The sequence below is a fragment of the Vitis riparia genome, chromosome 16, assembly GCF_004353265.1.
Source record: "Vitis riparia cultivar Riparia Gloire de Montpellier isolate 1030 chromosome 16, EGFV_Vit.rip_1.0, whole genome shotgun sequence".
NCBI lineage: Eukaryota > Viridiplantae > Streptophyta > Magnoliopsida > Vitales > Vitaceae > Vitis > Vitis riparia.
In genome coordinates this window covers 14,743,930-14,770,625 of record NC_048446.1, presented here as the reverse complement: position 1 = coordinate 14,770,625, position 26,696 = coordinate 14,743,930, and the positions used below count along the sequence as shown (strand labels likewise).

The 26,696-nt window shown below is 33.2% G+C and overlaps 4 protein-coding genes across 4 annotated transcripts; 2 read left to right on the top strand and 2 right to left on the bottom strand.

Moving 5' to 3' along the window:
- Positions 1–4,024: 4,024 nt before the first annotated feature.
- LOC117933644 (65-kDa microtubule-associated protein 3) lies at positions 4,025–10,206 on the top strand. Its single transcript, XM_034855117.1, has 13 exons — positions 4,025–4,197; positions 5,720–5,807; positions 5,985–6,191; positions 6,592–6,843; positions 6,923–7,132; positions 7,210–7,365; positions 7,521–7,680; positions 7,768–7,919; positions 8,001–8,088; positions 8,308–8,381; positions 8,518–8,592; positions 8,677–8,959; positions 9,436–10,206. Exons 2-13 carry the CDS (start codon positions 5,736–5,738, stop codon positions 9,897–9,899), a joined length of 2,193 nt encoding a protein of 730 aa, XP_034711008.1. The 5' UTR covers positions 4,025–4,197; positions 5,720–5,735; the 3' UTR covers positions 9,900–10,206.
- An 810-nt stretch (positions 10,207–11,016) lies between these two features.
- LOC117933645 (AT-hook motif nuclear-localized protein 1) lies at positions 11,017–19,249 on the top strand. The gene is made up of 5 exons (XM_034855118.1): positions 11,017–11,880; positions 14,748–14,815; positions 15,784–15,915; positions 18,140–18,301; positions 18,602–19,249. Exons 1-5 carry the CDS (start codon positions 11,466–11,468, stop codon positions 18,878–18,880), a joined length of 1,056 nt encoding a protein of 351 aa, XP_034711009.1. The 5' UTR covers positions 11,017–11,465; the 3' UTR covers positions 18,881–19,249.
- A 1,803-nt stretch (positions 19,250–21,052) lies between these two features.
- LOC117934162 (parathymosin) lies at positions 21,053–21,893 on the bottom strand. The gene has a single exon (XM_034855797.1). It carries the CDS (start codon positions 21,689–21,691, stop codon positions 21,221–21,223), a length of 471 nt encoding a protein of 156 aa, XP_034711688.1. The 5' UTR covers positions 21,692–21,893; the 3' UTR covers positions 21,053–21,220.
- Positions 21,894–23,691: 1,798 nt separating this feature from the next.
- Positions 23,692–25,950, bottom strand: LOC117932885 (probable rRNA-processing protein EBP2 homolog). The gene is made up of 2 exons (XM_034854195.1): positions 25,815–25,950; positions 23,692–24,834 (listed from the first exon to the last, which is right to left on the bottom strand). The coding sequence occupies exon 2, from the start codon at positions 24,823–24,825 to the stop codon at positions 23,896–23,898; it is 930 nt and encodes a 309-aa protein (XP_034710086.1). The 5' UTR covers positions 24,826–24,834; positions 25,815–25,950; the 3' UTR covers positions 23,692–23,895.
- Positions 25,951–26,696: the final 746 nt, after the last annotated feature.

The following is a 26,696-nucleotide window of genomic DNA, read 5'->3' as shown; positions in this document are numbered from 1 at the left end:
GATAAAATATTGACAATAATATTAGATAATGCTGCTAATAATGATGCAGCAATACATAGACTAAAACTATATTGGCAAATAAAAGAAGATCATGCTAAAATATTTCATGTGCGTTGTTGTGCACATATTTTAAATTTAATTGTAAAGGATGGATTAAAAAATGTTGATAGTACATTGAAAAAAATTAGAGGCATTGCATATAGTATTAATAGTTCTCAAGCAAAACGTGAATTATTTTTTCATTGTTGCAAAATGTTAAATATGAAAAGAAAAAATATGTTAGATGGAATTCCACATATAAACTTTTACAAAATATTACAAAATATAGAAAAGTAGTTGAATTATATGAAATACAATTAATTAACAATGATTGTGAAGCAGATATTTATGCATTAAATGATTATGATTGGCATATTGCGGATCTTTTAAGAGATCTTTTTGAAATTTTTGATACTTCAACAAACATTTTTTGTGGTGTATATTATCCAACTTCAAATCGAGTTATTACGCAAATAACTAATATTTTTCTTGTACTTCAAAAATATTTAAGTTTTGAAATATATAATGATACAATATTTGCGATGATAGAAAAATTTAGAAAATATTGGGGAGAAATACCTTTAAATTTTTTATATTGCTTTAATTGTGGACCCTAGATTGAAATTTGAAGCTTTGGATGAATGGTTAACAGTTATTTATTTTAATGACCAAATAAAAATTGAAGAAATTAAAAATGAAATAAATTCATTATTATGTAATTTATATAACTATTATAAAGAAAAATATGGTAATGATATTAATACTATTAAATTACCACCTACATCTACAAACTCCTCATCTTTTTATAAGGAGCTCTAGAAATGTTGAAAAGTCGAAAAAAGACAACAAATAGTTCTCCAAATAATACATCTGATTTAGATAAATATCTTAATACTGATATAATTTCATTTGAAGATCAAGAAGATTTTGATATTTAATATGGTGGAAATCACATCAACACAAATATCCTGTGCTTTCTATAATTGCTCGTGATGTACTAACAGTTCCTGTGAGTACAGTTGCATCAGAAGCTGCTTTTAGTGCAGGTGGAAGAGTAGTTAGTAAAAAACGATGCAACTTAGCGCCAGATATTATTGAAGCAGGGATATGTGTGAAAGATTGGGAAATAGCAGATAAAAGGATGTACGATTCCATTCGAGAAATAGAGATGCTTGCAGATATGGAATCTTTAAAATTATCAAGATCTTCATGGATGCATGATAGTTCGCCATCACCGCCAGAAAATAATGACTAAATGTATATTATATTTTTATTTTTATTTTTTGTGGTTGAAAAATACAGATGATTGACAAATAAATAGGTGCCAACCTAGTTGGGATGTATTTATTTTGTAGTGATGTAAACTTTTCCCACATTTTTAAATGTAATTATACATTCAATGAATAAAATTTTGAAATGAATATTTTTTTTAATAATTTTTATTTTTGTAGTTTTTTTTTAAAGGGGCGGGCCTACGGGCGGGCCGGGCCGGGCCTAAAATTAGGCCCGCGGCCCGGCCCGCCCAAAAACGAGCTCAGGTCTAGCGGGCTTGGGCCGGGTTGGGCCTAAAGCGGGCCGCGGGCTTTTTGGAGACCCTTAGTTACCCTTTTTAAAACAATTTACTTTTGATAATTTCAAAATAAAATGTAACCGCACCTAATATTGTACATATATTATTTTGTCTTTGCTGATGACTTAAAAAATCGTCTAAATGATAAAAAAGAATTCATACTTATATAATACTAATAACTTTTCTTTCTATTCGATGTGCAATATCATAATGGGATTGCGGAACCAAACAGACAAACATCCCTATAAAACAAACCTCACATCGAGATCAGAAATTGTTTATGATACCATTTATAACAACTCGCATTCAATTATGTAGATCATGTCTGTCTTGGGCCTAAAAGAGCCCTTACGACTTTAAAATACATCATTTTTATGGTTAAAAAAAATTCATACTTATATAGTACCATGAATCTTCCCCCTATATAATGGAATGTCACATAAAAACATTTTTTAGTTGCTTTTAATAATTTCACTAAAAATAATTACATAAACATGAAAAATAATTAAAAATAAATTATTACATGCAAAACTCATTTTTAAAACATATTTAAAATATATAAAATAAGTTAAAAAATATTTTAAGTTTTTAGACAAATTTTTTTTTTGGGCAGAACATTTTAAAACATTTATCTATCCTTGTTATTAAATCATTTTGGTAGAAAGGAAGGTGATAGTAATTTAGAATATCAAAGATGAATTTCATTTTTGTGACAAAGATAGTGCAATCAAATTAAAGGTGAGGTAACATTTTTTTATTTATTTCATTAAAAATATGACTATATCAAAGAAAATATTATGTTAAACTATAATGAATTTTATTTTATTTTACATATATTCCATGAATTTTTATACTTGCTTATATATATTTTTTTATCTTAGACATATTTTTGTAGTTAAATTACAAATTTTATTGCTTAGTATCATGCTATATCCTTTAGACTAGTCACATTTTTTATACCCTAATCATACTTTTTGTACTATAATACTTCGATCACATTTCTCGTACCTTAGTCATATATTTTTAATATTCTAGTCACATTTTTTTTATTTAGGTTATATTTTCCATACATTAATACTTTAGTCACATTTATTCAGGTCCTATTATTATTATTGTACATTTTAGCTAGCATCCATAATGTGAAGAAAGGAAAGAGAAAATAAATTATCATTGACTTAGAAGATCATATATGACACATTTTCCATATATCCATAGAGTCACCTCGAAGAAGAGGAAGATGAGCCGATACTAATTTTAAAGGGTATTTTGGTCTTTTTACTAACATATATTTTCATCCCAGAAATCATAATTTAGGTGGATGTGTATTAAGTAGATGCAAATATCAATCCTAAAAAAAAAAAAAAATTGGAGATTTTGGGCCTGTTGGTTTCTATTTTTAAGAATTGTTTTTTGTTCTTGAAAACAAAAAATACAAAAAATTTGTTTGGGAAAGGGGGCGTGTTTTTGTTTTTTTTTTGTGTTTTCAAAAACTATTTTTTTGAAAACAATAAAAAGATGTTTTCATTGTTTTTTTATAATTCAAAGAATAGATTGTTTTTTGTATTTTCTCTTCCTTCTTTTTATGTTTTCTTAACTGTTTTTTGTTTTTCTACAAAGGTGAGCTCCATCCACCTACCACACCCCTACTCGCAAACTTTTTTTTTTCCTTAAATTATTGAAATTGATATACTTATACATGGTGACAAAATCATCATTTGTTTAAGAAAATTATAAGTGGTTTAAAATTTTCAAAATGAAATAATTTTTTTTTATAATTTAAATGAATTATACATATGAAAAGTATTTATATATTTATAATATCAAGTTAATGGAAGACAACACTTTATTAATTAAAAAAAAAAATTTCAAACATGTTTTTTGTTTTACTTATTCTAAAAAACTTTTTTATTAACTTGACAAAATATGTTTTTTTTTTTCGAAAACATAAAAAAATATTTTTCTGAACAGTTTTAAAAAACAACAACCAAACAGACCCTTAGATTTTAAAAATGATTTTTTTATTTAAAATAAATATATTTTTATTATTTTAAAAAATGTAATTAAATAAAAATGTAGCATCCATATATTATATTTGAAAAAAAAGTATAAATTTTCATTTTAACCTCAAATAATTGATATAATTATTAAAAATATTATATAATAGAAAAATATTTTTTTAGTTAAATTTAGAGTGCGTTTGAAATAATAATTATGGAAATTAAACATTTTTATTTCTTAATTGAATAATGAAAATTTGTGATTTTATTTGAGGATACTGCAGAGAAAATGACCGGAGAGCCGGATAGCATCAATTTCACTCACCTTTTACTCTTAAATTTGAAATTCAAATCAGCTTCCTCTATCTCTCTCTCGCCTCATTTAAATGCAAATCCTCAACATGCGCTCTTCAACGGTTCATTTTCACCAACGGCTACTTTTCCCCTTCCCCTATTCATTTCTCTCTCTTAACAACCTTTTTCTTTTCATCAAATTCAAACCTCTCAAACATAGCAACTCCCACATTTTCCGTCCAAATTTTCTCGAAGATAGAAAGTTCGCTCAAATATTCCACCTCGTCGGTTCTTCAGGTTCGTCGTCTCATCTCCCATCCGGTGTTCGAATCCCTGTTTGGTTGCCGAGAAAATGCAGGAAAAGTAACAGGGTTTTTTCTCATCAACCAAACGGGAGGCGCAAGTTTTCTTGTGTTTGTAGTTCGTTTCTTTTTTGGATTTGAATTGTCTCGTGTTTGGATTTGTTTGAGCTGAGTGTGTTGGTTCCTTTCGCGCACGGTTTGCAGATCTGTTACTCTGTAAATGTTCTGTAACTTTTGTTGTTAATAGCTGTGTGAAATGCGAAATCGAGAATTTAGGGTTAAAATAGTTTGGAAATTTCCCCAAATTTCAAGTCAAGCTTGAATGCAAAACTTGAGTGTGAAGGAAATTATTTTTTTCTTCAAACTTGGCCAGTGTAGAAAGGATAGTTTTGGAGTTAAGGGAACAGAGAGTAGTCATTTTGTTTAGCAATGAAGGAGAGAGTGAAGAGATGAGGTTTGTGATGCATAATTTTTCTGTAAGGTTCCAAGGTGAGAATGCAGGGTTCTGTGAATAGTGAAGGAATTTTTAGGGATCAGGGAAGAAAATCGAAATTATGATGAGTAAAATTCACTTGATTAAATATATTTTTCTATTTTCTCCAACTAGAAAAGTTCAATTAGGATGTGAAAGTTTCCTGTGGCCAGTATCAATCAAACCCTTCTTTTATCACCTAAATATGTAAAAAGACTGAATATGAGAGGAATCGAGAAACTTCAATGAAGAATAAACAACTTTTAATACTTAATCCTGATCCACAAACCTAATTACACCTCACAACCCTAAAACCAAATCATTAGCAGCTACAATGAAGGTAGTCTTACATTTTGATATTTTCTACTTAGGTACAGCCCATATCAAGCTTGCTTTCCATTCTGTACCTTCAAAGAATATGCTAGCATACTAGTTTGAGGCATTTAGCACAAAATGAGGAACCTGTCAAAGCCTTGGAAAACATGTGGAGCACATAAATATTATATGTAGCTTAATATTTTTCCCAAAAGGAATAACACATTTTAAAATCTGATTTTGTTGAGCAAGCATGCAATTATTTTTCATCACAAACCCGAGAAATCTAGTGAGCAAGAGTTATGATACCATGTTGAGTAATCAATTTTCCTTAAAGCTTAAGCCCCGTTGGGTGGTAGGTTAACTATGCATATAATGCTTTTATAGATTTTACAGGCCCTGTGGTTTGTGCTGTATTTATTAGATAGTATACTTTGTTTATTATCGGATTGTGTCAATTATTGAAGTTGGTTCTAGTCAGTCTTTGGCTAAATCTAGATATAAAAGCACTCCAAGATGGACACCAATCTCTCGCCTTCAATTTCAGTTGGTCTATCCTTTATAGAACGTTTCGTATGTGACTTTTAACCTTTTTCTTAGTCGCCCAGAATTTTTTTTCAGGTTGAGCATCATAGGTTTAATGAGATTCATGTTCTTTTATCAATCTTGAACCACACTGATGTTTCCTTAGCATGTGGTTTTGTCTTATAGTGATCATTTCAATTGGCAGGTACAATTCCTTCAACATGTCTAATGTCCAAAGTGATCCGCTCCTACAAGTTGAAACAACATGTGGATCTCTTCTATATGAGCTTCAGGTCCTTTATGAACCTTCTATACAAATTATAAATTCATTGGAATTTACTTTATATGATAATTCTAAATTTTTTCCTTTTCCATCTCCTGTTCCAATCACATTTTTCGAATTGTTCTGTAAAGTTGTTCAGCTGCAGATAGTAATCTTATCTTTCCCTGGTTTCTTATGTTATCATCAGATAATATGGGATGAAGTTGGGGAGTCTGATACTGATAGGGATAAAATGCTGCTTGAACTTGAACGAGAGTGTCTAGAAGTTTATAGGAGAAAGGTAGATCAGGCAAACCGATGTAGAGCTCAGCTACGTCAGGCAATTGCTGATTCTGAAGCAGAGCTTGCTGCCATATGTTCTGCCATGGGGGAGCGACCAGTGCATATCAGGCAGGTCAGTATTACGTGAAGATTATAACTGACTGGGTTAAAAATTGTTGAGCAGCTAGAATTTTTATTTTTACTTGTTCAAAAATAGTAATAGTCATGCTTTGCAAGAATATGAAATGGTATTGAAGATACTTGTTATAAACCCAACAACAATTGGAGTACCAAATAAAAAAAACAAAAAAAACTGGATATGAAATGTAAGATGAATTTCATGTGATAGAAAAATTTGCAACTCATTAAAAAATGATAAATAAATTAATAATCAACTTGTGAATCATGCATAATATGGCATATTACTTGTAAATAGTAATAGGAATTTTCTTGAAGCCTCGTTTACCTGGGAAATATAAATGTTACATTGAAGTTTAACATAGTGCGATTTATATTGGAATGTTCCTCTTCAGTCTGATCAAAATGCTGGAAGTTTGAAAGAGGAGCTCAAGGCCATTATTCCACAACTGGAAGAGATGCACAAACGGAAAAGTGAGAGAAGGAATCAATTTTTTGAAGTTGTGGAGGAAATAGAGAAGATAAAAAGTGAAATCTATAGTTCCACAGAGTACATTGCTTCCAAGACAGTTGTAGATGACACTGACCTGTCTTTAAGAAAGCTTGAAGAATTGCACAAACAGCTTCAGGCACTTCAAATAGAGAAGGTTTAATTCTTCCTATATCATGTAAAGCACTTATCTTTGAAGTTATTCTCTTATTGACTTTTTTGAAATTTTCATGCAGAGTGATCGCTTAAAGCAGGTTCTCGACCACCTGAGTACTTTGAACTCTCTTTGTTTGGTCCTTGGTATGGATTTCCAGCAAACAGTTAATGAGGTTCATCCCAGTTTAGGTGATTCTGATGGAAGAAAGAACATAAGTAATGCCACAATTGAGCAGTTGGCAGCTGCAATACAGACCTTGCGAGGGGTTAAAATACAGAGAATGCAGAGGGTATATATTGCTACATATTGTCTACTTCAGAATATTTTACTCTTTTATTGACTTTGTTGGTCCCTTCATTGTGGCAGCTCCAAGATCTTGCATCTTCCATGTTGGAGCTATGGAATTTGATGGATACACCAATTGAAGAGCAACAGTTGTTTCAGAACGTTACTTGTAATATTGCTGCTTCAGAACATGAGATAAATGAGCCCAACACACTCTCTGTGGACTTCATTAATTATGTGAGTTATGGATCTTTTCAAAATGGGTGAATTATGTGAGTTTATGGATCTTTTCAGAAGGAGTAAATTTCAGTTTTTTTTAACATGTTTTATCAAGCTATAAATGGATGGATTTGGTTTTGGAAATAATGGAAAAGTGAATTCACTATATGCAGGTAGAGGCAGAAGTTTCTAGGCTGGAAGAGCTGAAAGCAAGCAAAATGAAAGAGCTTGTTTTAAAGAAGAGGTCAGAACTAGAGGAGATCTGTAGGAAGACACATATGATCCCAGAAGCAGATAGTGCGCTGGATTATGTTATTGAAGCTATGGAGTCTGGTATTATGTTTGTACCATATAGAACATTAATACTGCTAGTTTCTCTATGGTTTATTGTATTCTTATGTATCATTCCTGCTGTTGAAGGAGCTGTGGATGCTTCTTGTGTCCTTGAACAAATTGAGCTTCAAGTTGCAAAGGTTAAAGAGGAAGCTTTTAGCAGGAAAGAAATACTTGAAAAAGTTGATAAATGGTTGGCTGCATGTGAGGAGGAGAGTTGGCTTGAGGAATATAATAGGGTTGGGTGTTTTCTCATCTTTGAATTAGTTCTTTGTTTCATCATATGCAAGTTCTTAACTAATAATTTTATGGTCATTTAGGATGACAACCGATATAATGCTGGTAGAGGCGCTCATCTTACTCTCAAGCGTGCTGAGAAAGCTCGTTCTTTGGTTAATAAACTTCCAGGTAACTATTGTATCAAATTTTATGCAGTGTTTTTAGTAGAATTGGCAAATGAGAAACAAAAATGATGATTTGTGTGTCAAGTTCCACTATAAGAGAAACAATTTTGTTGTTGTCTCAAGTATTTGACTTGTGTCTTTTAAGGAGTCTCTACCTAACTTTCTTAGTCTTCTTTTCAATATTTGATTCTGTTATGACTTGCTTTGCCTTATGTTGAGACAGCAATGGTGGATGCATTGGCTTCAAAAACTGTGGCATGGGAGAAGGAGAGAGGTGTTGAGTTCACATATGATGGGGTAAGTACTCCCCTTTTATCTCTTAAAAGTTGAAAAAGTCTTAACAAGTGGGATACAGTCCAAGTTCCTTCTTTGATTCATCTCAGTTGCTTCTATGGTTTGTTTGAGTCATTTCATATGAACTGTTATTATCCAGATTCGTCTTCTTTCTATGCTTGAAGAGTATACTTTTCTACGGCAAGAGAAAGAGGAAGAACGCCGAAGGCAGAGGGTATGAACCTGTTATTTCACTCAATATATTGCTCTTGGAATATTGTGTATTGTGGTTCATCCATAAATTGTTTCTCTATTCCAGGACCAGAAGAAACTTCAGGGGCAGCTAATAGCTGAACAAGAGGCACTTTTTGGGTCAAAACCAAGTCCTTCAAAGCCACAGAGTGTTAAAAAGGCTTCTAGAGTTTCAACTGGAAGCACAGGCAGCAGAAGACTCTCTGTTGGAGGAGCAATGATTCAAACTCCCAAACCTGATCCAATTCACTCTACAAAAGCCACCCCCAGGCCAGGCAAGAAGAGTGATCGTTACCAAATTGACCAAGTAAGACATTGCCAGGATGATGGGTTTACAGCATTATCAGCTGGTAAGTTTCTTTAACTGGAACTTTAAAAGTTTTTAATGGTGGTCTTTATCAAATGTGTTTCTTCTATCTTTGGTTGAGGACAAGAAAATTGAAGAGAAGCATAATAAATTCGCTTTATCTAGTATTTCCTCTGTATGGAAGATAAGAAAATTGAAGGGAAGCATGATATGACAGTTGATCACTACATTTTTAACAGATACTTTAAACAGCATAAAGAAACATTTTTAACAGATAGTGCATTAAACAGCATAAAGAAACAACTTCAAAGTTCTTTTGGGCTATTAACAGATAGTCTGCATTAAACAGCATGATATGACAGTTGATCACTACTTTTTTAATAGATAGTGCATTAAACAGCATAAAGAAACAACTTCAAAAAGACCTTTTGGGCTATTGCTGCTAAATCCTACAATGATTTTGAAGAACAATCATAATGTTTTTGGAGTTTTTTTTAACCATTTTGCTGTTTTATGCAGGTACTAGAGGCTTGGACATTGCAGGGCTCCCCATAAAAAAGCAATCCTTCAATCCACGTGAAATAGACTCACCCATGATGCGAAAACCCTTCTCGCCAATATCTTCCACAGCATCATCAGAAGCCAACACCATGTTAGAAGATCTCAACAGACCTCAGCCCAAGATACTGCACAAGACAGTGTCTAGTAACAACATCCCCTACACAACTCCCTCCAAATCACAACTACCACCACCTTCTGCCACAGATGAAGAGAACAGGACCCCAAAGACAATGCCAATTCCTGTCCCCTCCACACCTTCAACTATATCAGTGCCAATGCTGACAGCCATGACCCCTGCTCCCCCTCCAGCCCCGGTCCCTTACAATGCTAATCCAGTAGAAGAGACTGAGTACTCATTTGAGGAAAGAAGAGCTGGTTTTGTGCTGCCCCAGGCACATCTAAAGACTGCAATACAAGTTTGATTTTTGTTTGGTAGAAGACTTTCCAAGTGTTGTTCTTCTTTCATTTTTTTGTTGACTTTTGTGGAAGATGAGTCAATTGTGTTATTGGCTTCTCTCTAATATGTGCATGGGGAGTATGGACTAGGATTATGTTGTTCCAACTGTTTCTGTTCTCAATCTTTCCTTTCTTCTCTTCCCATGTGTATGAAAAAAAAAACCCACACAAAAAACCAAAAAAAAAAAAAAAAGCCTTCTAGTTGGGATTCTAGAGATGGTCTATATTGTGTATGACTTTTGTCCTAATTAGACAAAGATTGTGTTCTTCTTTCTTCTTATCTCCTACATAATTTGGTTGGCAAAAGTCAAAAGATACAAAAGTCAAAAAATTAGAAATAGTTGCTCTCCAAGAAAACAACAATTCCATCCAAATTTCAAGCCAAATAAATATGTACACATGGGCTTTTTCTTATAAATTAGGTGTGAAAAAATTAAGTTCTAAAAAAATGAAAGTTTCTTTTTTGGCAATGTGAATAAATAAATCTACCCAAAAAAAATAGTAAGATTAAGAATAAGATTGAGAGAAATTATTATTAATTTTAATTTTAATTTTTAAAAATATGGAAAAATCCAGAAGGAATGAATCTAGGGTTTGGACCTGTGGGAGAAAAACACAGACTGCATAACTGCAACTGGAAGTAGCAGTTATGGTGTCACATGTCAGCCTCTCCATAGTGGCAGCAACAGTAAATTATTTGAAAAGGGAGGGGATTTAAACTTGTATAGTCAACTTTAATTTACCTGAAAAGACAAAAAAAACAGGTCAGTGGTTGATAAAATACAATTGCTTTACAGCTTTAAATAAATAAATGCGAATTTTAAATTAAAAAGCAATTTTCTTTTCCCAAATTTTCTTATTTTTTTATTCTAATTTACTATCTTTGCCATTTATTAAATCATTTGTCTTAATTTTCCAAGACGGACGTGAACCATTTTATAAACCAGAATTTATACTTTGAATTTTGTAATTTAAAATATTAATTATTAATTAAATTCCCCAATATTTAATTCTATTTTAATTTTATTTTAATTTTATTTTAATTTTTTACTTTATTTCCTTCTTCTTTTCCTGCAAAACCCTAATTTCACAATCCTTGTAGAATTTCTGAAATCACATCAAATTTTTGATTTTTTTTTGCTGGAAAAAAAAATCTAAGTGTCACCATTGAAGCTCTGTGTATCTCTGCAACAGTGGTGATTACATAGAATAGTGTCTGTTACAGAGTGTAAGTCTGACTGTCTTAGGTTGTAAGAAATGAAGGTTTGATCTTTGGAGTTTGAAGAAAACTGGTTAGAGTTTTTGGGTTCTTCGAGTTTCAAGTGGGGTTTAATTTTTTTTTCCCATTTTTCTCTGGTTTTTTATTTTTTATTTATTTTTATTTTTCAAGGTTGAGTTTATTGAGAGTTTGCGTTGAAAATAATGATTTTGATTCTTCTGGGTGTTTGGGTTTGAAGAGAGTTTGGATCTTTGCTGCCTAGATTATAGGGGTTTGGGGTTTTAGGGTTTTTGGTATGAAAAAACCTTTTTGAATGGAGGGAACAGAGGGTATAAATTCTGGGGTTACAGTGAAGGGTGAGGAAGCTCCGGACACCTACCGGGTGGCAGCGAGGAGCGAAAACCCTAGTGAATTTGGTGGGTCCACAATGACAGCTGTGTCTCCGGTAGCGGCTCCGGCTCCTACTCCGGCCACCGTGCCGGCTCCAGCACCCGGATCCGCGCCGACACCGGCACCTGTCAGCGTGGCCATGCCAAGTTCGGAAATGAAGAAGAAGAGAGGGAGGCCGAGGAAGTATGGTCCCGGTGGGTCCCTGACGATGGCATTGTCGCCGATGCCTATATCCTCCTCAATTCCACTCACTGGAGAGTTCTCAGCATGGAAACGGGGTAGAGGGCGGCCGGTGGATTCATTCAAGAAGCAGCACAAATCAGAGTCAGAGAGTGCAGGTAATGGATGGCTGTTGATCACTTGATCTAACTGTTTGGATTTTGAAGTTGGGTCACTGTATTTACTGTTACATTGAGATTGTGATGGATCAGGATTCCTATGCTTAAGAGTAGAAAATTTGTACAAATTTATGGTCATCGGGTTATCTATGCTTACTAACTTAGTATTGGTTCCTCTAAAATTGAAGCTATCTGCATGATCGGATCATGATCTGTTTGGATGAACCTTTAGGGGATTAAGTCAGATTCAATGTGGTAGTGGGACCCCTTATTCTCCAGATCTGGAATTGGTCATAGTTTTAAGTTGAAGATGCTTTTCTAATCTGACTGTCTAATGGGAGATCTTTCTATTCCTGATAGATTTCCAGTACTTACCTTTTGTGAAAGAGAAATAGCACAAGGCTACAGCCAAATGATGAGTCAGAATTATTGAAAAGGCCCAGCTTGTTTAGTAGTTAAAAGTCTGCTGCTGAACTGACGTGACTCATGTCCAAAGTCGTCCTCACCTCCTAATATTTTTTTTTAGAACTGCTTCCTGTGGTGTTGGAGGGCATGGGATATTAAAGGAAAATGAATAATGAAGTCAGTTGTGAGTGATCAGGAGGAATTTGAGGAACACATGTCTGGTATTTGCATTAACACTCTAGGTAAAGTATGGGTTAGGCATCAGTGAATAATTTTTACGTACGATAGCCAAAAAAATAGTTTTTACTTTATTAAATTTGTTGTCTTCATTACAATTGTATTTGGTCCAACTATAGTAAAGATAGTAAAGGAATCTCCAACCAGAACTTGAAAAAAATTTAGTTCTCATATAAAGTACTGACAAGTTTGTACAACCCACGACTAGATCATCCACAGCCTTTTTAAACTGGTTTTTTTTTCACATCTTAGGTGGAAGCTTCTCCTATGGGTGTTCTTTTAACTTGATGAATCATTCATAATTTTTCTTGCCCTTAAAGTCTCTAATGAATGTAAATTGATTTAAGATGCCTTTTTACCCAGAATGGAAAATAAAATAGCTGAGTTGCTAATCTGAACTTAAAAAAATATATTTCTCATAACTGGTTGGAAAATGTATATCAACCACCTGCAGCCTTTTTTAACTGGTTCTTTTTCACAACTTTGGTAAGGGCTTCTCCTAACTTGATGCATCACTCATAATTTTCTTGCATGATGTAAAGTCTGTAGCAAATGTAAATCTACTTTGAAGATATTTTTTTATCAAAATGAAAAGTAGAATAGCTAAGCCTACTATCAAAGGCTTAAGACGTTAACAGAGTTTAATCCACATCAGCACAGCCCTCGGTTACTGCCATGCCATGTACGCAACACATGTTTTCTCAAGCAAGAAAGATCAGTTTCCCTTGTTTTTTCTGGAGTATTGATGTGAGAGGTAGCTTCAAATCTTGAAACTTTTGATATCATAAAATGATGTTTAGCTAAGGAAGTTCACCGATCATCTTCTTTGTTCTAAGACCCTCAAAAGAAAATGTTAAGGGAAAGATTTCATATAACATTGGAGGTTTGTTACTAAACTGAAAAGTAGACAGCAAGCCAATGAAAGCGACAAGGTGGGATTCACAGTTCCTCATCTTCTGATAGCACAAAATACTTAGGTAAATTAATGCTTGGTTGTGGGATAAACCTATTTAAAATCGGCAAGCGAATTATCAGTCTCTCTATTCAGAGGCTTTACAGTAAACAACCATTTATGTGCATAAACGCTTAGCATCACCTGCTTTTAGTTGTAAGTTGGATGCTTTTATTCCATTTTTATGTGTACCTTAGAAGAAACAAAATTAACATAATGAAACATTTATAAAATTTTGTTGGTTTCTTTACATGCTTTTCTATTTTTGTGTAACCATCTATCATCTTTATTTGTTTGGTAGTGAAGTATATGTTCACCATCCTAAAGGTATTCATGGTTGGGCATTATCATTTCCTTATCTTTCGTTAGATGAATTTAAGTAGCCTTTTTCTGGGGCATTTTTATTGGCATGAACTGGGGGACATTTTGACAGGCTTTATTGTATTTTAGTTTTATGTTTTATAGCTTGTGAGCTTCATTCTATAATAAAGGAGAGGAAGCTGACTCATCTTTTGACCAAGTAAAAAGGAAATATATTGACCTAATATGATTTTTTATATCTTTCTCCATTATTATGTCAATCATGATCCAGGGTTGTAAAGATAATTATGACTTCCCATGGTAAAGCTGTTAATTGTCATGCATTATGTGCTAGAAATGTGATTTTTGGTTTTACTGATATTTCCAAATTAAATAATCAGTTGTAATGAGATAGGAAATAGAAAAAGAAAAAAATCATTAGCATTCTAAGAACTTTGAAAATCTTCCTGCATCAAGTCAATGCTACATTTGGTTTCCAATTTCTGTCTTAATCAATAGACATTCTGAACTCTGGATTGATGGATGTTTTGTTTCTATATGACTAATCACGAGGCTTAATATTTACACAACCACCATGCAGTGCATAGTATAAATATTTATATTTGTACCCTTGACAATAAAAATAGTATTTACATGTGTGCCCACATTTTAGAGATTCAGTTTTGATATTTTTCTCTGAGAGGTGAGGCAAGAGAAGCATTCTTACATATCCTCAATGACCGAATTCTTCTCAGTTGCTCTTAGAGATAAGCACTGCTAAACTGTGCATATGTTGTTGTTGTTGAGACTTATTTTTTTTTGTAGGGTTTATTTAACTTTTGCAATCATATATGAGTGATTTATTCTACACCAAAATGTGATGGTTATTCTTTGGTGTTTGCTTAGTAATTTCTGTTTGAAACTGAGACATTCCATTTCAGGTTTACTGATTTCCTTTCAAATTAACTCTTAGGTGAGCGGGTTGCATATTCTGTTGGTGCTAATTTCACACCCCATGTGATCACTGTTAATGCTGGCGAGGTATGTGATGAATGTATACAATTAGCGGTTTATCTCAATTTTCTTTTCTTGTTTTTACCCATCCATTGGTTATATTATGGTTCTGAAGTTTGTTTGATACTGAATCTTTCTCTAAAGTGCAAGAACATAATGCATGAATGACATTTGAACTTCCGTTTTTTTTTTAAGATAAGAATTCTCAAATCTGGGAAGCTATTGTGAGATTAGATGATATTAATAAAATATTTTTCTGACTTTGGTCATGAGAAAAGTTTTTATTTATTTATTTTAGTGAACCTTTAAATTCACAGACTGGTAGTTGGGTATTGGGCTTTCCCCTCCCTACCGGTTTTGGCACCATTGATGCCAATATCCTTGCTCTTTTTGAGGGTTTGGTTGAGGCAGTTAAGCTGGGTGTGGGGAACACTATTTTGGAGGGAGATTGGGCTTTTGCTTTTACATAGATGTTCTGTGGTAGGAGAGGTCCTGGAGAAACAATCAATGGATAAGGTGGCTTTCTTTCTGTTTGTATGTTTATTTCTTGTTTAATTTTATTTTATTTGTTTATTTTTATTTTTAATATTATTATTCTTTTTTGAGAATTGTATTGCTCGTTTCAATGGTAGTGGAGGATTGTTAACTAGAAAGTCCTACTTTAGCTAATAGGGAGCCCTCCTCTACTATGAGCTTGTTGAGGAGTTTTCTTTCTCTGTGTTCCTGAGATATTGTTTTATCTGGGTTTCATTGTTATCTGGGTTTTATCATTTCTATGTGAAGGGTCTCTCATCCTTGTGCATCCTTTTCAAAGTTGCACAGCAGGAGTGCATCATTTTATAATGGGAAAGAAGAATAAAAAACACAAAACATATTTGCAAGCTCTTTTCCTAATGATTTGTTAAGGATGGTTTTTATTTGCAACTTTTTCAGAATTTATTTATTGGTTAATTGTATAGTATTGTATTACTTATTCTTCTTTTGCTTGCGTCAAGGATGTTACTATGAAGATCATATCATTCTCACAACAAGGGTCCCGGGCTATTTGTATTCTTTCTGCAAATGGTGCAATTTCGAATGTTACCCTTCGTCAGCCTAACTCTTCCGGGGGTACTTTGACTTATGAGGTGTTGCTCCTTTCCTTTTCTTCTATTGATTTTCTTATACAAATGAGTGGCATCCTGTGTTTGAAGGACTAATGGATGCGCTCCAGTTGTTACTCTGTTACTTGCAGTTCTGTACTTAAGTACTATACTTGTATTTGAGTGGTTGCACTTGTAGTATATTGCTATTTAATTCAAGTTTTAGCAAATCAACTTCCCTATTTCTACAACTTTAACCTGGGTAAAAGATTTTTTATTTTCATATGGTCACAAGACCCAAGGGAACATTATCTCTTCTCTTTCAAGCAATTGTTTGGTTAACTTTTTTCTTTGATTGAAGGATTTCCAACTAGATCACTAAGTTAATACAGACATAACTTGTGCACAATGAGACAAAGTTAGGATCTATAATTATTTTCTTTAAATGATTTTTTGTTTTTGTTTTTTTGTCTTCATGTTTTGTTGCTTGTGCTATTCGAATTAAAACAGGCACAATTTCATTCCCACCATCATAGCCTATATGCATGTTTATTCCTATTATCTCTTACTTGACTGGGATGTCCGCTTATTTTTCTTCTTCTTCTTCTCTCTCTTTTCTTGGGGTAAATGAAGCTTTATTTTCATCTCTCTCTCTCTCTCTCTCTCTCTCTTTATATATTAATATCTATATAAATATGTATGTATGTATGAATGTATGTATGCTTCCATGCACACGTACATACATATGTATATTGAACTCTTTGTTATCTGATTTATGAATGGGAACTCTTTGTCTTTTTAATAATTTTCTACGTCCCTTTATTTCTATGTTTTTCCGTTAAATTTCATATGCATTGCCTTCCTCTTGCCCATGGGTTTACATGCACCTTGTAGTGTGTGCATGTTTGTGGACACACATTTGACCCTCTGTATGTTGAAGGGTACGCATCTTGGGCCTTAGCTTTTTATTGCATATTAGTTTGTAAATGAAGAACCCTTGCGTAGTTCTTTCTTTGATGCTTTAACTTATGAGCCTTTTTTTATGTCATATACTCACAAATTCCATGCTTTTTTTTAAAAAAAAAAAAAAAAATTGTTTTCTCCATGTTCAATGCTCCCAAAGTGGCTGAAATATTTATATATGCCTTATCCATGTTATTTGTTAATTTCCTTACATTAGTAATTGTTTATTATTTTAATTATTTTATGTTCTTTTCTGAATATGAAAATAAGAAAATTGAAATATTTAGTTATCATTCTTGCATGGTGGGCATGTTTAAAAGTTATCACCTCATCCTTTTGCCTTTCAAAACTCTATTTCAATCATATCTAGTATTAATTTTCAAGACAAACATGTTGTAGGTTGCTATCTCCACCCTTTTTTTTATTGTTTTTGTTGGGGTGTGTGTGGGGTCGGTTGGTTTCCTTAGTGGGCAATCATTGATCTTCAATCCTGCTCTAAGGTTCCTATTTGAGGTGTGTAAGATACATTTTGTGCTCTACTACTCAGCATTATAGCTGTTCACAGAATTCCCTCTTACTAGCAAGTATGGTTAAATGCCTTTTGCCCCTCCTTAGAAATTCGCCAGTTATTCTGGAAATTAGTGAATCATTCCTCCCCTTGTGTATTAGCATAGAAAAGCTGATTTTTCTTGTCATTTTTTCATTGCAAATATTTCATATGGTTATATTTGAGATTTTCATGGTTTCTGTTTAGTTCTTGGGGAATGATCTATCTTTTGTTTTTTCTTACATTTTTTTTTTCTCACATGCAAATTAATTATTGAATCCCAATTGTCACTGCTTTTGTGCCAAGTGTTCTTTTATTTCTGATTATGCATGGTGACTATGGATACAAAAACACCATGTATCTTGGGCTCTTCTACATATAATTGTGTGTGGGGTCTCAGCAGTGCATGTCATATATACCGCCAAACGGAAATAAAATCTAGAGATGCAGTGGTGGACATGTATAGTTTTATATGATGTTAAAACATGTCCAAGCATAGATGCCCAACTTTTCTAACCACTCACCTCAAGTTCCCATATGGTAAGATACAGGATCAGCTTTATCTGATGTCCAGATGCAGAATGACTTTCCTTGAGCCTTGGGCTTTTGTAAGAAAGTTAAGATATGTGTATTTGAACCACCATTTTGAATTGTTCTAGAATTTGAACTTCTGAAGTTGTCTACAAATATGATATTATAATACTTTTACCCTTTTAACATTTTCTGGCTTTATCAGTTTGCATATTATTGTTCTTGCAGGGTCGTTTTGAGATACTTTCTCTGTCTGGATCATTTATGCCTACTGAAAGCGGAGGAACAAAGAGCAGATCTGGTGGGATGAGTGTCTCTTTGGCAGGTCCAGATGGCCGTGTTCTGGGAGGAGGACTTGCTGGTCTATTAGTAGCTGCTGGCCCTGTTCAGGTAGAATTTTTTCTTGAGTGACCGTTGTATCATTTTTTATTCTAATGCTATCACTGTTACTGTTTTAACAATTTTTTCTTTCAAGTCAGATACTTTCATGTATAATATTTTAATTCTAAAATGTTAAAAGGTGAACATCAAACACATTAGATGACAGTTGTAACTATCATATGCTGTTACAACCGGAAACAACATGATAAACCTTGCATGTGGTAGTATTTGATCGTGTTTAGACATTTGTTAGTGGTATGTGAAGGTCATGTCTCCTAATACTTTTCTAACCTTTTTTTATTACAACAGGTTCTAGTGGGAAGTTTTCTGCCAGGTCACCAGCAGGAGCAAAAGCCAAAGAAGCAGAGAATCGAGCCTGTACAAGCTGCTATCCCAGCTACTGTGAATTCTATGCCTAGAGAAGAAACACTGGGGGCAAATGGTGGACCAAATCTGAATCTCACATCTCCCTCTTCCTTCCATGGAGACACCTGGGCTTCTCTGAACTCCATGCAGGGCTCAAGGAATCTGGATATTGAAAATAAATTACCGGTATCTGAAGGGGAAACTAAAGGACCCAGTCAATGAGGAAATGAGGTTTCTTGCTGACCATGATTACATTTAGGTTTTCAGCAGGATAAACTCGTTAGCCATTTATCGTCATAGGGCAAGTTAGGGCTTAACATTACATCTTGGTTTTACCAGGGACTTGTAATCTTTGTTTTTAGGAACTAGGTAGGACTGTAGTAGGCTTATCCTGCATCTGTTGTCATCATATGTTTATCTGGTGTTGTTTGAGTTGTTGATGTAGAATATTTGGATGCATGACACCTTGTTTGTCATTCTTCTGATTGTGTTCTTGTGCCTGCAAGACTGAACTTTTATGTGGATTTTTTTATTGGATATGATTTCCTATATTTGGTTAAATTAAAAGTGCAGAAATGGAATGATATTTCAGTAGTGTGATTCTTGTGTATGCATGAAACTTCTGGGAAGTCCAGTTTCATAAGATCATAGGCCCTAGTGCTGGAATATGATTCCAGGTCTTAGGCTAAGCAGTTAGAGCCAAAAATGAGTTGCCTTGTTGCCTTGGAATGAACATATCCCAGGACCCACATTATGGATAAATGTAAGGTTTTTTGAAAAACAAACCCTATGACCCACCAAAAGTGAAGATGACATAAACATCTTGTAGAGACAGCAATAAAGCAAGCCCGAAGAGTGCCAAAAGGGGCAGAAAACTACAAGCAATCTGGCTAAGGAAACCAAAAGGAACAATAAACTATGAAGAATCTGGCTCCTGGGTCAGGTCTTTGTTGAGATGGGGGTGTCAAAAGAAGCTACAAATGGGCACAATTTTGCAATAATCCAATATAAAAAGATCTAAAATATCATGCCTACTGAAAATCTGAGTTTTATTGCAGTGGAATGTGCTCAGCAGGTGTTAAGTAACTGCCTAATAGGAAAGGAAATAAGTTGCAAAAAGAGGTGAAAAAGAGGAATCAGAATTGTACTGAGAATGAGATTTAGTTTCCATACTATTGAATATTTCCCATTCTTAAAAACAACCCTGACACATTAATACGTAGGAATCACATTTTCTATTGCAGGATTCCAAACATGCAGTAAACGCTTTGTAGCATAAACATGCTGTCAAATGGTAAGTGGAGGAAGAGATTGAAAGCAGGTAAAATTGAAAAATCTGCTTGTCTGTACATCATTTTGATGCACTTTTTAAAAATCCCATAATGGGTTGCAGCCAGCATTTTTTGCTACTTTTTTCATCTAATCAAAACACAATTACCCATTTTCAACCCAGAAACAACAAATCTACAATCTCATCCCAAGATTGAACACTGCAAGCTTGGAACTGCAGATAAAGTAATATGAGCATTAACTTTGCCTTTTGGCTGCCAAATTTTAGAACCATGAAGTTAGAGGGTGTTTAGTAAAACTTAAGTTGATTTTAAGTCAAAATTTGCTTAAATTGTTAATTTAAAACTTATAACTTAATTCTTTTACTTTTAAGTATTGAAGTTGTTTGGTAAAATTAACTTAAAATTTATTCTAAATAATCAAATTAACATATTTATCCTCATTAATATTAATAAATATTTATAATTTCACTAATTTTAAGTAATAAATTTGTTTGAAAATATTTACAATAAAAAATGAGTCATGAAAGTATAACCATGATCATAAATATAACAAAAACTATTAAAAATTAAGAATAAGTTAATTATTTTAACTTAATTCTTAAAGTTATTTTGAGCTTTAAGTTATAATATTGAATTATTTTATTCAATATGTTTAATATACTTAATGACTTAATTAAAATTTTGAAGTCATATTAAGTCGTTATATTGATTTACAAGCCTCCTCTTAGAGTATGGCCATTTTCATGGCTTTCCTAAATTTGTTTTTCATGCTCATTGCAGTGAGACTGGTCCCATTGTTTTTAGGTAAATGTTTGGTTTTCTAAACTGGCCTTTCTTTCTTTGGGTAAAATCAACTATAAATGCTCTGTATTATTTGATGGTTTTCCAGGTTATTATACCCTACTTCCAGAAAAAAAAAAAAAAAAAATCTTGCAGGAAAATGCATTTGTCTGAGCAGTAGCAGCTAGCCAATTTGAGAGTGTCTCCATCCATGTCCATGTGAGGAAGAATCAAACCCATTTAAACAATGAACATCTGCAGTTCCTGACATCAAAGAGGAAATCTCTCTAGTGTTCAAATATAAATACTCAAAGCCTTTATGTTTGAAGAGAATGGAACACACACATTGATTCTCTCAATTTTAGACTCAGATCATCCCTTCATCCAAAATTTATTTTCAGTGCCGTCTCCAAATCTGTATATACAATGAAATCGCAGGCATGGTCACTAGAGAGAACAAAAAAAGAAAAAGAAAAAAGGCAACTAAAGTTCACACTGCATGAATTTTTCTGGGTCTTGTCTGCAAATTTTCTGTTCGGGCTAAAGCAGCTGTCCTCAACATTTCTGCTCTCCATCCTCTGTTGATCTTTTCAATGAATTCTTCGGCTCTTCTCCTCAGCTCATCATCATCATCATCTTCTTCTTCTTCCTCTTGACTGCCGTCTTCACTGTCATCTTCTTTGTTATCATCCACTACCACTCCTTTCTCAGCATCAGAGACTTCACTGGCATCCATCAAGACTCTGCTCTCCTTGAACAAGTCCTCTGCATTTGCTGTCTCTTTATCACTCTTATCCACATTGGTGACTACTGAGAAGGGAGTAGCACTCTCCTGATCAGAATATGAGCTGGGCTTCAAGCTCCCAATCAGAAGGATGGCTATGATCAAATTGCAGAAACAGAAGATGAATAGAGAATTGGAAGTGGCCTGAGTGATCAACTCCATTGTGGTATCAAACATGGCTATAACAACAGAGAGAGAGAGAGAGAAAGTTGGGTAGTGAATAGCAGAAGGGGGGAAAGTGCTAAAGCCCTTTTAAAACCTCAACTTTCATGAAAAAAGAAGAGTGGAGAGGAAGCTTTTCTGCCAAAATTCAAGGACTCGGGCATCAAGTGTAGTGTGAAAGCTAAAGAGGGTTGACATATCATACATTGTTTTGTCTAATCCTTGAATGTATCTCTGTATTTGGGAAGCTTCCTCCTAGGTAGGATGTGGGGTAGCTTTCAGTTTCCAAAGAACCCCCCCACATGGCTGTTTTTCAGTCTCTCATACCCTCTCATGTACTGCCATTGACCTCTCCAAAACCCAACAATTTTCAGTTTTTTCTGTCTTTTTCCTTCTTTCCTTGACTTCATTCAAGAATCAATCTAATGTAAGATGGAATGGTGGTTGGGAATTGCAAAGAAGCTAAAGTTAATTATTGTGTTAGGACAGATCATCATGTGGCCTAACAATTTTCCCTTTGAATACATGTAAAATTCAGTGGGGAAAATCATTGATTTTAAAAGTTTCTAGCAGAAGAAAATAAACGTGGTCCTTTTTTATGTTTTTTTTCATTTTTAGTTGCATAATTTAGACAAATAATTTTACAATATGCCTTTTTTAATTTCTTTAATTTTAGTTTGTACTATCAAGAACCCCTATATTCCAAGGTTTCATTATGTTTAAGGACTTGAAAAGTTTCCTATTATTTTTATAAGTTATTTATTTTTTTATTTTTAATGAAACTAAGGACTTGATTTTTAAAATCATATTTTAAGAAAATATAAATTCAAAAAATAAAATTGTGTAATATTTTAATATATCAAGGATGGATTTTTTTAAATAATATAGCGATTTATTTAATTAAAGTTTTATTTTTATAACAAAATTTTAAAAATTGTTCAAAATTTTAACCTTCCCATTTTCAATATGATAGGTACTAATAGCAAACAACATAACACTTTATAGATTGGTTGTGCTTGAAATAAGAAAATAGTAATCATGTTGATTATGTTTGGTCCTGAAAAATATACGGAAAAATATGAAAAAAAGAAAATAAAGAAAAAAAGTGAAAGAAAAATAAAAATAAAATTTAAAATCAATAAATTATTTTGTATGTTATTTCAAACTCATTTTATTTATTTTTCTTTTTTACTATAAAGATTTAAATAATTTTAAAATGTATGAATTTTTAATTATATTATATTTTTTTGTAATGTTAAATCAACCGTGAAAAAATCATTTTTTTTTAGCATTTTTTTTTCTTTTGTACTTTCCCGGATGACCAAACATTACTTTTTGTTTTCCCTTTTTCTTTTTTCTTGCCTATTATGATACTCTAGATTGGTTTTTGTATACATGGTGTTTCTCTAGCTGCACCTTCTTCTCATGCTTATGAAAAAGGAAAAACACCAAAAATGGTCCTAAAATAAAAGGCAAAAATAGAAGCCAGAGAAGAATGAACCTAGTGAAAAGTTGTTTATTTGAGAAGTGTTACTGATGGAGCACAGTGATTTCAAATCCAAATTCATGTAAATGGAACCCAGGATTCTCCAAATTAATGTTATAATGGTCTTAATGGGTGGGAGAGATGCTTATGAATAAACAGCATCATCAACAACTACAAAAACATGTGTTAGTAACAATATCACAAAGCATCTATGAATTAATCAAAAACCTCCCATCACCTAAGCGACAAATCCATAAGAGGGAGAAACAAAAAAAACTACTCTCTCTCTCTCTCTCCCTCTATCTCTCTCAACATTTGTATGGGATTGAGCCTTCTTTCATGTACACCCCAATCCAAGCTAAAAGATAAGCCAGGAGCAACCATTTCAACTTGTTCACAAACTCCTCATTTCCAAAAGCCCTCCTCCTATCACCTGAATATGACAAGATGTATGACTCTAAACTGCAACTCAAGCTAAATGTGTGTGTTCGCTAGGAAGCCCTAAGCCTGTGTCCTGTGACTCCCAAAAGAAAAAACAACCATAACTTAATTTCATTCATTTGTTGGGACCAAAAATGATCACAATTTGAAGTTACCAAAACTACTAGCCAAGCGATTAAACGAGAAAGAAAGAAATCACCAAAGAAGCTCAACAGGCTACACGAGTCCTTTCTGGAAAAATTTAGATTGTAAAGTAACAGCTCACAACAAAATTAAACCTTGAGAGAGTAAATCATCTCTTCCTTTTCTTATTTCCTGTGCTTTCACCCTTGTTGAAGCCTCTGAAATCATCAGTTGTCTCAGTTGAGTTCTGCTTCTTCAAGCCTTTTCTTCCCCCAAATCCAAACTTGGAATTCTTGTTATCCCTTTTCTTCTTGTTCTTTTCCATCCCTTTCTTCCCATTTCCACCAAACTGTCTTGCTTTTCCTCCAAACTGTCTTGCTTTTCCTCCAGACCTATCTCCAGGGGCTACTCCCGGTCTCCTCTTATTTGACCTTTCAAATGCTTTTCCATCTTCAAAAGCCAAGCTCATCTCATCAGCTTCATTGTTATCCTTGGAAAACCCACTCTGCTGCCTCTGCTTCCTCCACCTCTTAACAGACTCTATATCCTCCTTTTTCTGCTTAGCTCGTTCTTTCAGCTTCTGGGACTGTACCTCTTTTGCAATTCTCTTAGCTTCCCTAGCCTTCCTCCTCTCATCAGCCTCCTCAATCTGTTTCTTTTGTGCTAGAAGCCGGCCCTTTACTTTCTCCATATGAGCATCGGTTTTCACCATCTCTGCATAATAGTCAGAAGGTCTAAGAAAAGGAAGCCCCATCGACTGAAGATTTTCAAATGCCTGTCTGGTCCCCTTCAATGCTAGAACGGAGAAAGAACCCTCTCGGGCAGAGTCATCATTCACGTCCACCTCTTGTTCTTGGTCAATATTGATGGAAAGCTTGTGAATCCATCCCACATTCTCAGGCCAGCTGATGTCTCCAAGTTTATCAAGGAGGCCATCCCTGTTGTATATGGAGGTCTTCGAAGGTTCAGCCAGTTTGATATCTTCATCTTCTTCCGATTCAGATTCTAATTCAGATTCTTCCTCATAGAGGTCCTGTGTTTCATTGTCTTCCATCATGTCCTCATCAGACAAAGTTGGGTCTTCTTTACGTACCACCATTTGGTAAAGCTATCCAAAAAAGGAAAAATGCAATCAAACCTTAAATTCATAATCAGAACAGCAAAGCACTTCCTATGTAACCATCAAAGTACTCAATTTGGCAAAGTTCTAATTCCCGAGTACTTGGGTTCAGCGACATGAATTCATCAGCACAAATAACAATAATAAGAAAGTTTTCCAGCTTATAAAAAAATTTATTAGAAGTACCGCCACAAGATCAGCAGCCCCAATTCCTTCAAAGTAGGCCAAAGTACACATTAAACTAAGGTGTCAACTGCAAACATATCTAAGCTTTTGCCAATTCTTCTTCGCCCCGTGAAAAGGAAAGTTCCAAGTACAGCTTTTATAATGGTTAAACCAAATAATTCCGAAATCGCAATATACTTTTACAAAATTCTTCACCAGAAGACGGAAGGATTGAAACCTCCACCATACCCATTAACTGTTTTGAAAATTACAAACCCTTATATTTTATTTCCTTTCCTGACAAATTCATTAGACTGAAGCATTCATACGATCTAATAGCACGTAAATACTCTTTTTTGGTCAATGGTTGAATCGAAACGATGAAAAATACACAAGTGTAGTAAAAAATAAAATAAAATAAAAAAATAAAAAAATAAAAAAAACCAATAACATGCAGAACTTCTATCATCTAGGTTTTTAATATGCTAAAATAATATGAGGCAATCATATCGATATAACGGATGAAAAATTGTGGCTTTTCCTAAATTAATTTCAGAAGTAAATAAAACCAAAAATAAATTCAAACAGAAACAAAAAGATTGAGGAAACAAGATTGAATTTAACCTAGTTTTGCTGCTCAACTACCCAACAATGCCAAAAAAAAAAAAACCAAAAATTAATCAGAAAATCGAAAAAACTGACAAATTCCATCAAATAACTTCGAAAAATTAATAAAATATCGAACTTTTACAAATGAATACATAAACACAGTTTCAGATAGGATTTTCGAGAGAGAGAGGTACCCTAAAACTTCGCAGTGGCAACGGCTTGGGAACTTCAAGATGGTTCTGGAAGATTCGAGAGAGGTCTTCTCCGGCTATGGCGAAAGGGGCCTGGGTACTCTCAGAGAGCTGGCAAAACTAGGGTTTTGTGTAAAAGTAGCGTACTAGGGTTTAAGAAGAAGTTGGGCTAATTTGTATCACATAACATGGTAGCTATCATGAAACAGTTCCATCCGACGGTTAATATTAATTATAACAATAATAATAATAATAATAACAATAATAAATATTTTGTTAGGACAGACATATATATATATAAGATTAAAATTTATGGTTTTAGGGGAGATTAATTAATTATTATTTATTTATGTAGTATTTTATATATTAAAAATATTTTTTCATTGTCTAGTTAAAGATTGCAAAGATAATTTCTTGTTGTAAAATGAAAAAAATGAGTTAAAAGAGAAAGAAGAGAATAAACGGAAATACTAAAAAAAAAAATTGGAATATTATTTTATTAGTAAGTCTTTATTTTTATTTATTTATTATTTTATTTTATAGAGATTCAAAAAAGATTTATATTAATATAGACTATCATTCACAAGTTCGATAAATTCTTATATTTTATAATATTTATAATAATAATTTTTTATATATGAAATAACATGTGTTTTAATCTTCTTGGCTTTAAAACATAAAAAATTAATTATACTTTGCAAATATTTTCATTTATATCTAATCTTAAATTTCTTGTAAAAATTTTAAAATAAATCATTTTTACCATTTTTTATTTTTTAATTAAATTTTAGATATCATAAGAAAATGAGTTAAGTAAAAAATATATATATAAATATAAATTATGAAGAACTTATGTTATGAAAGAAATCGTTGGGTAGAACAAAT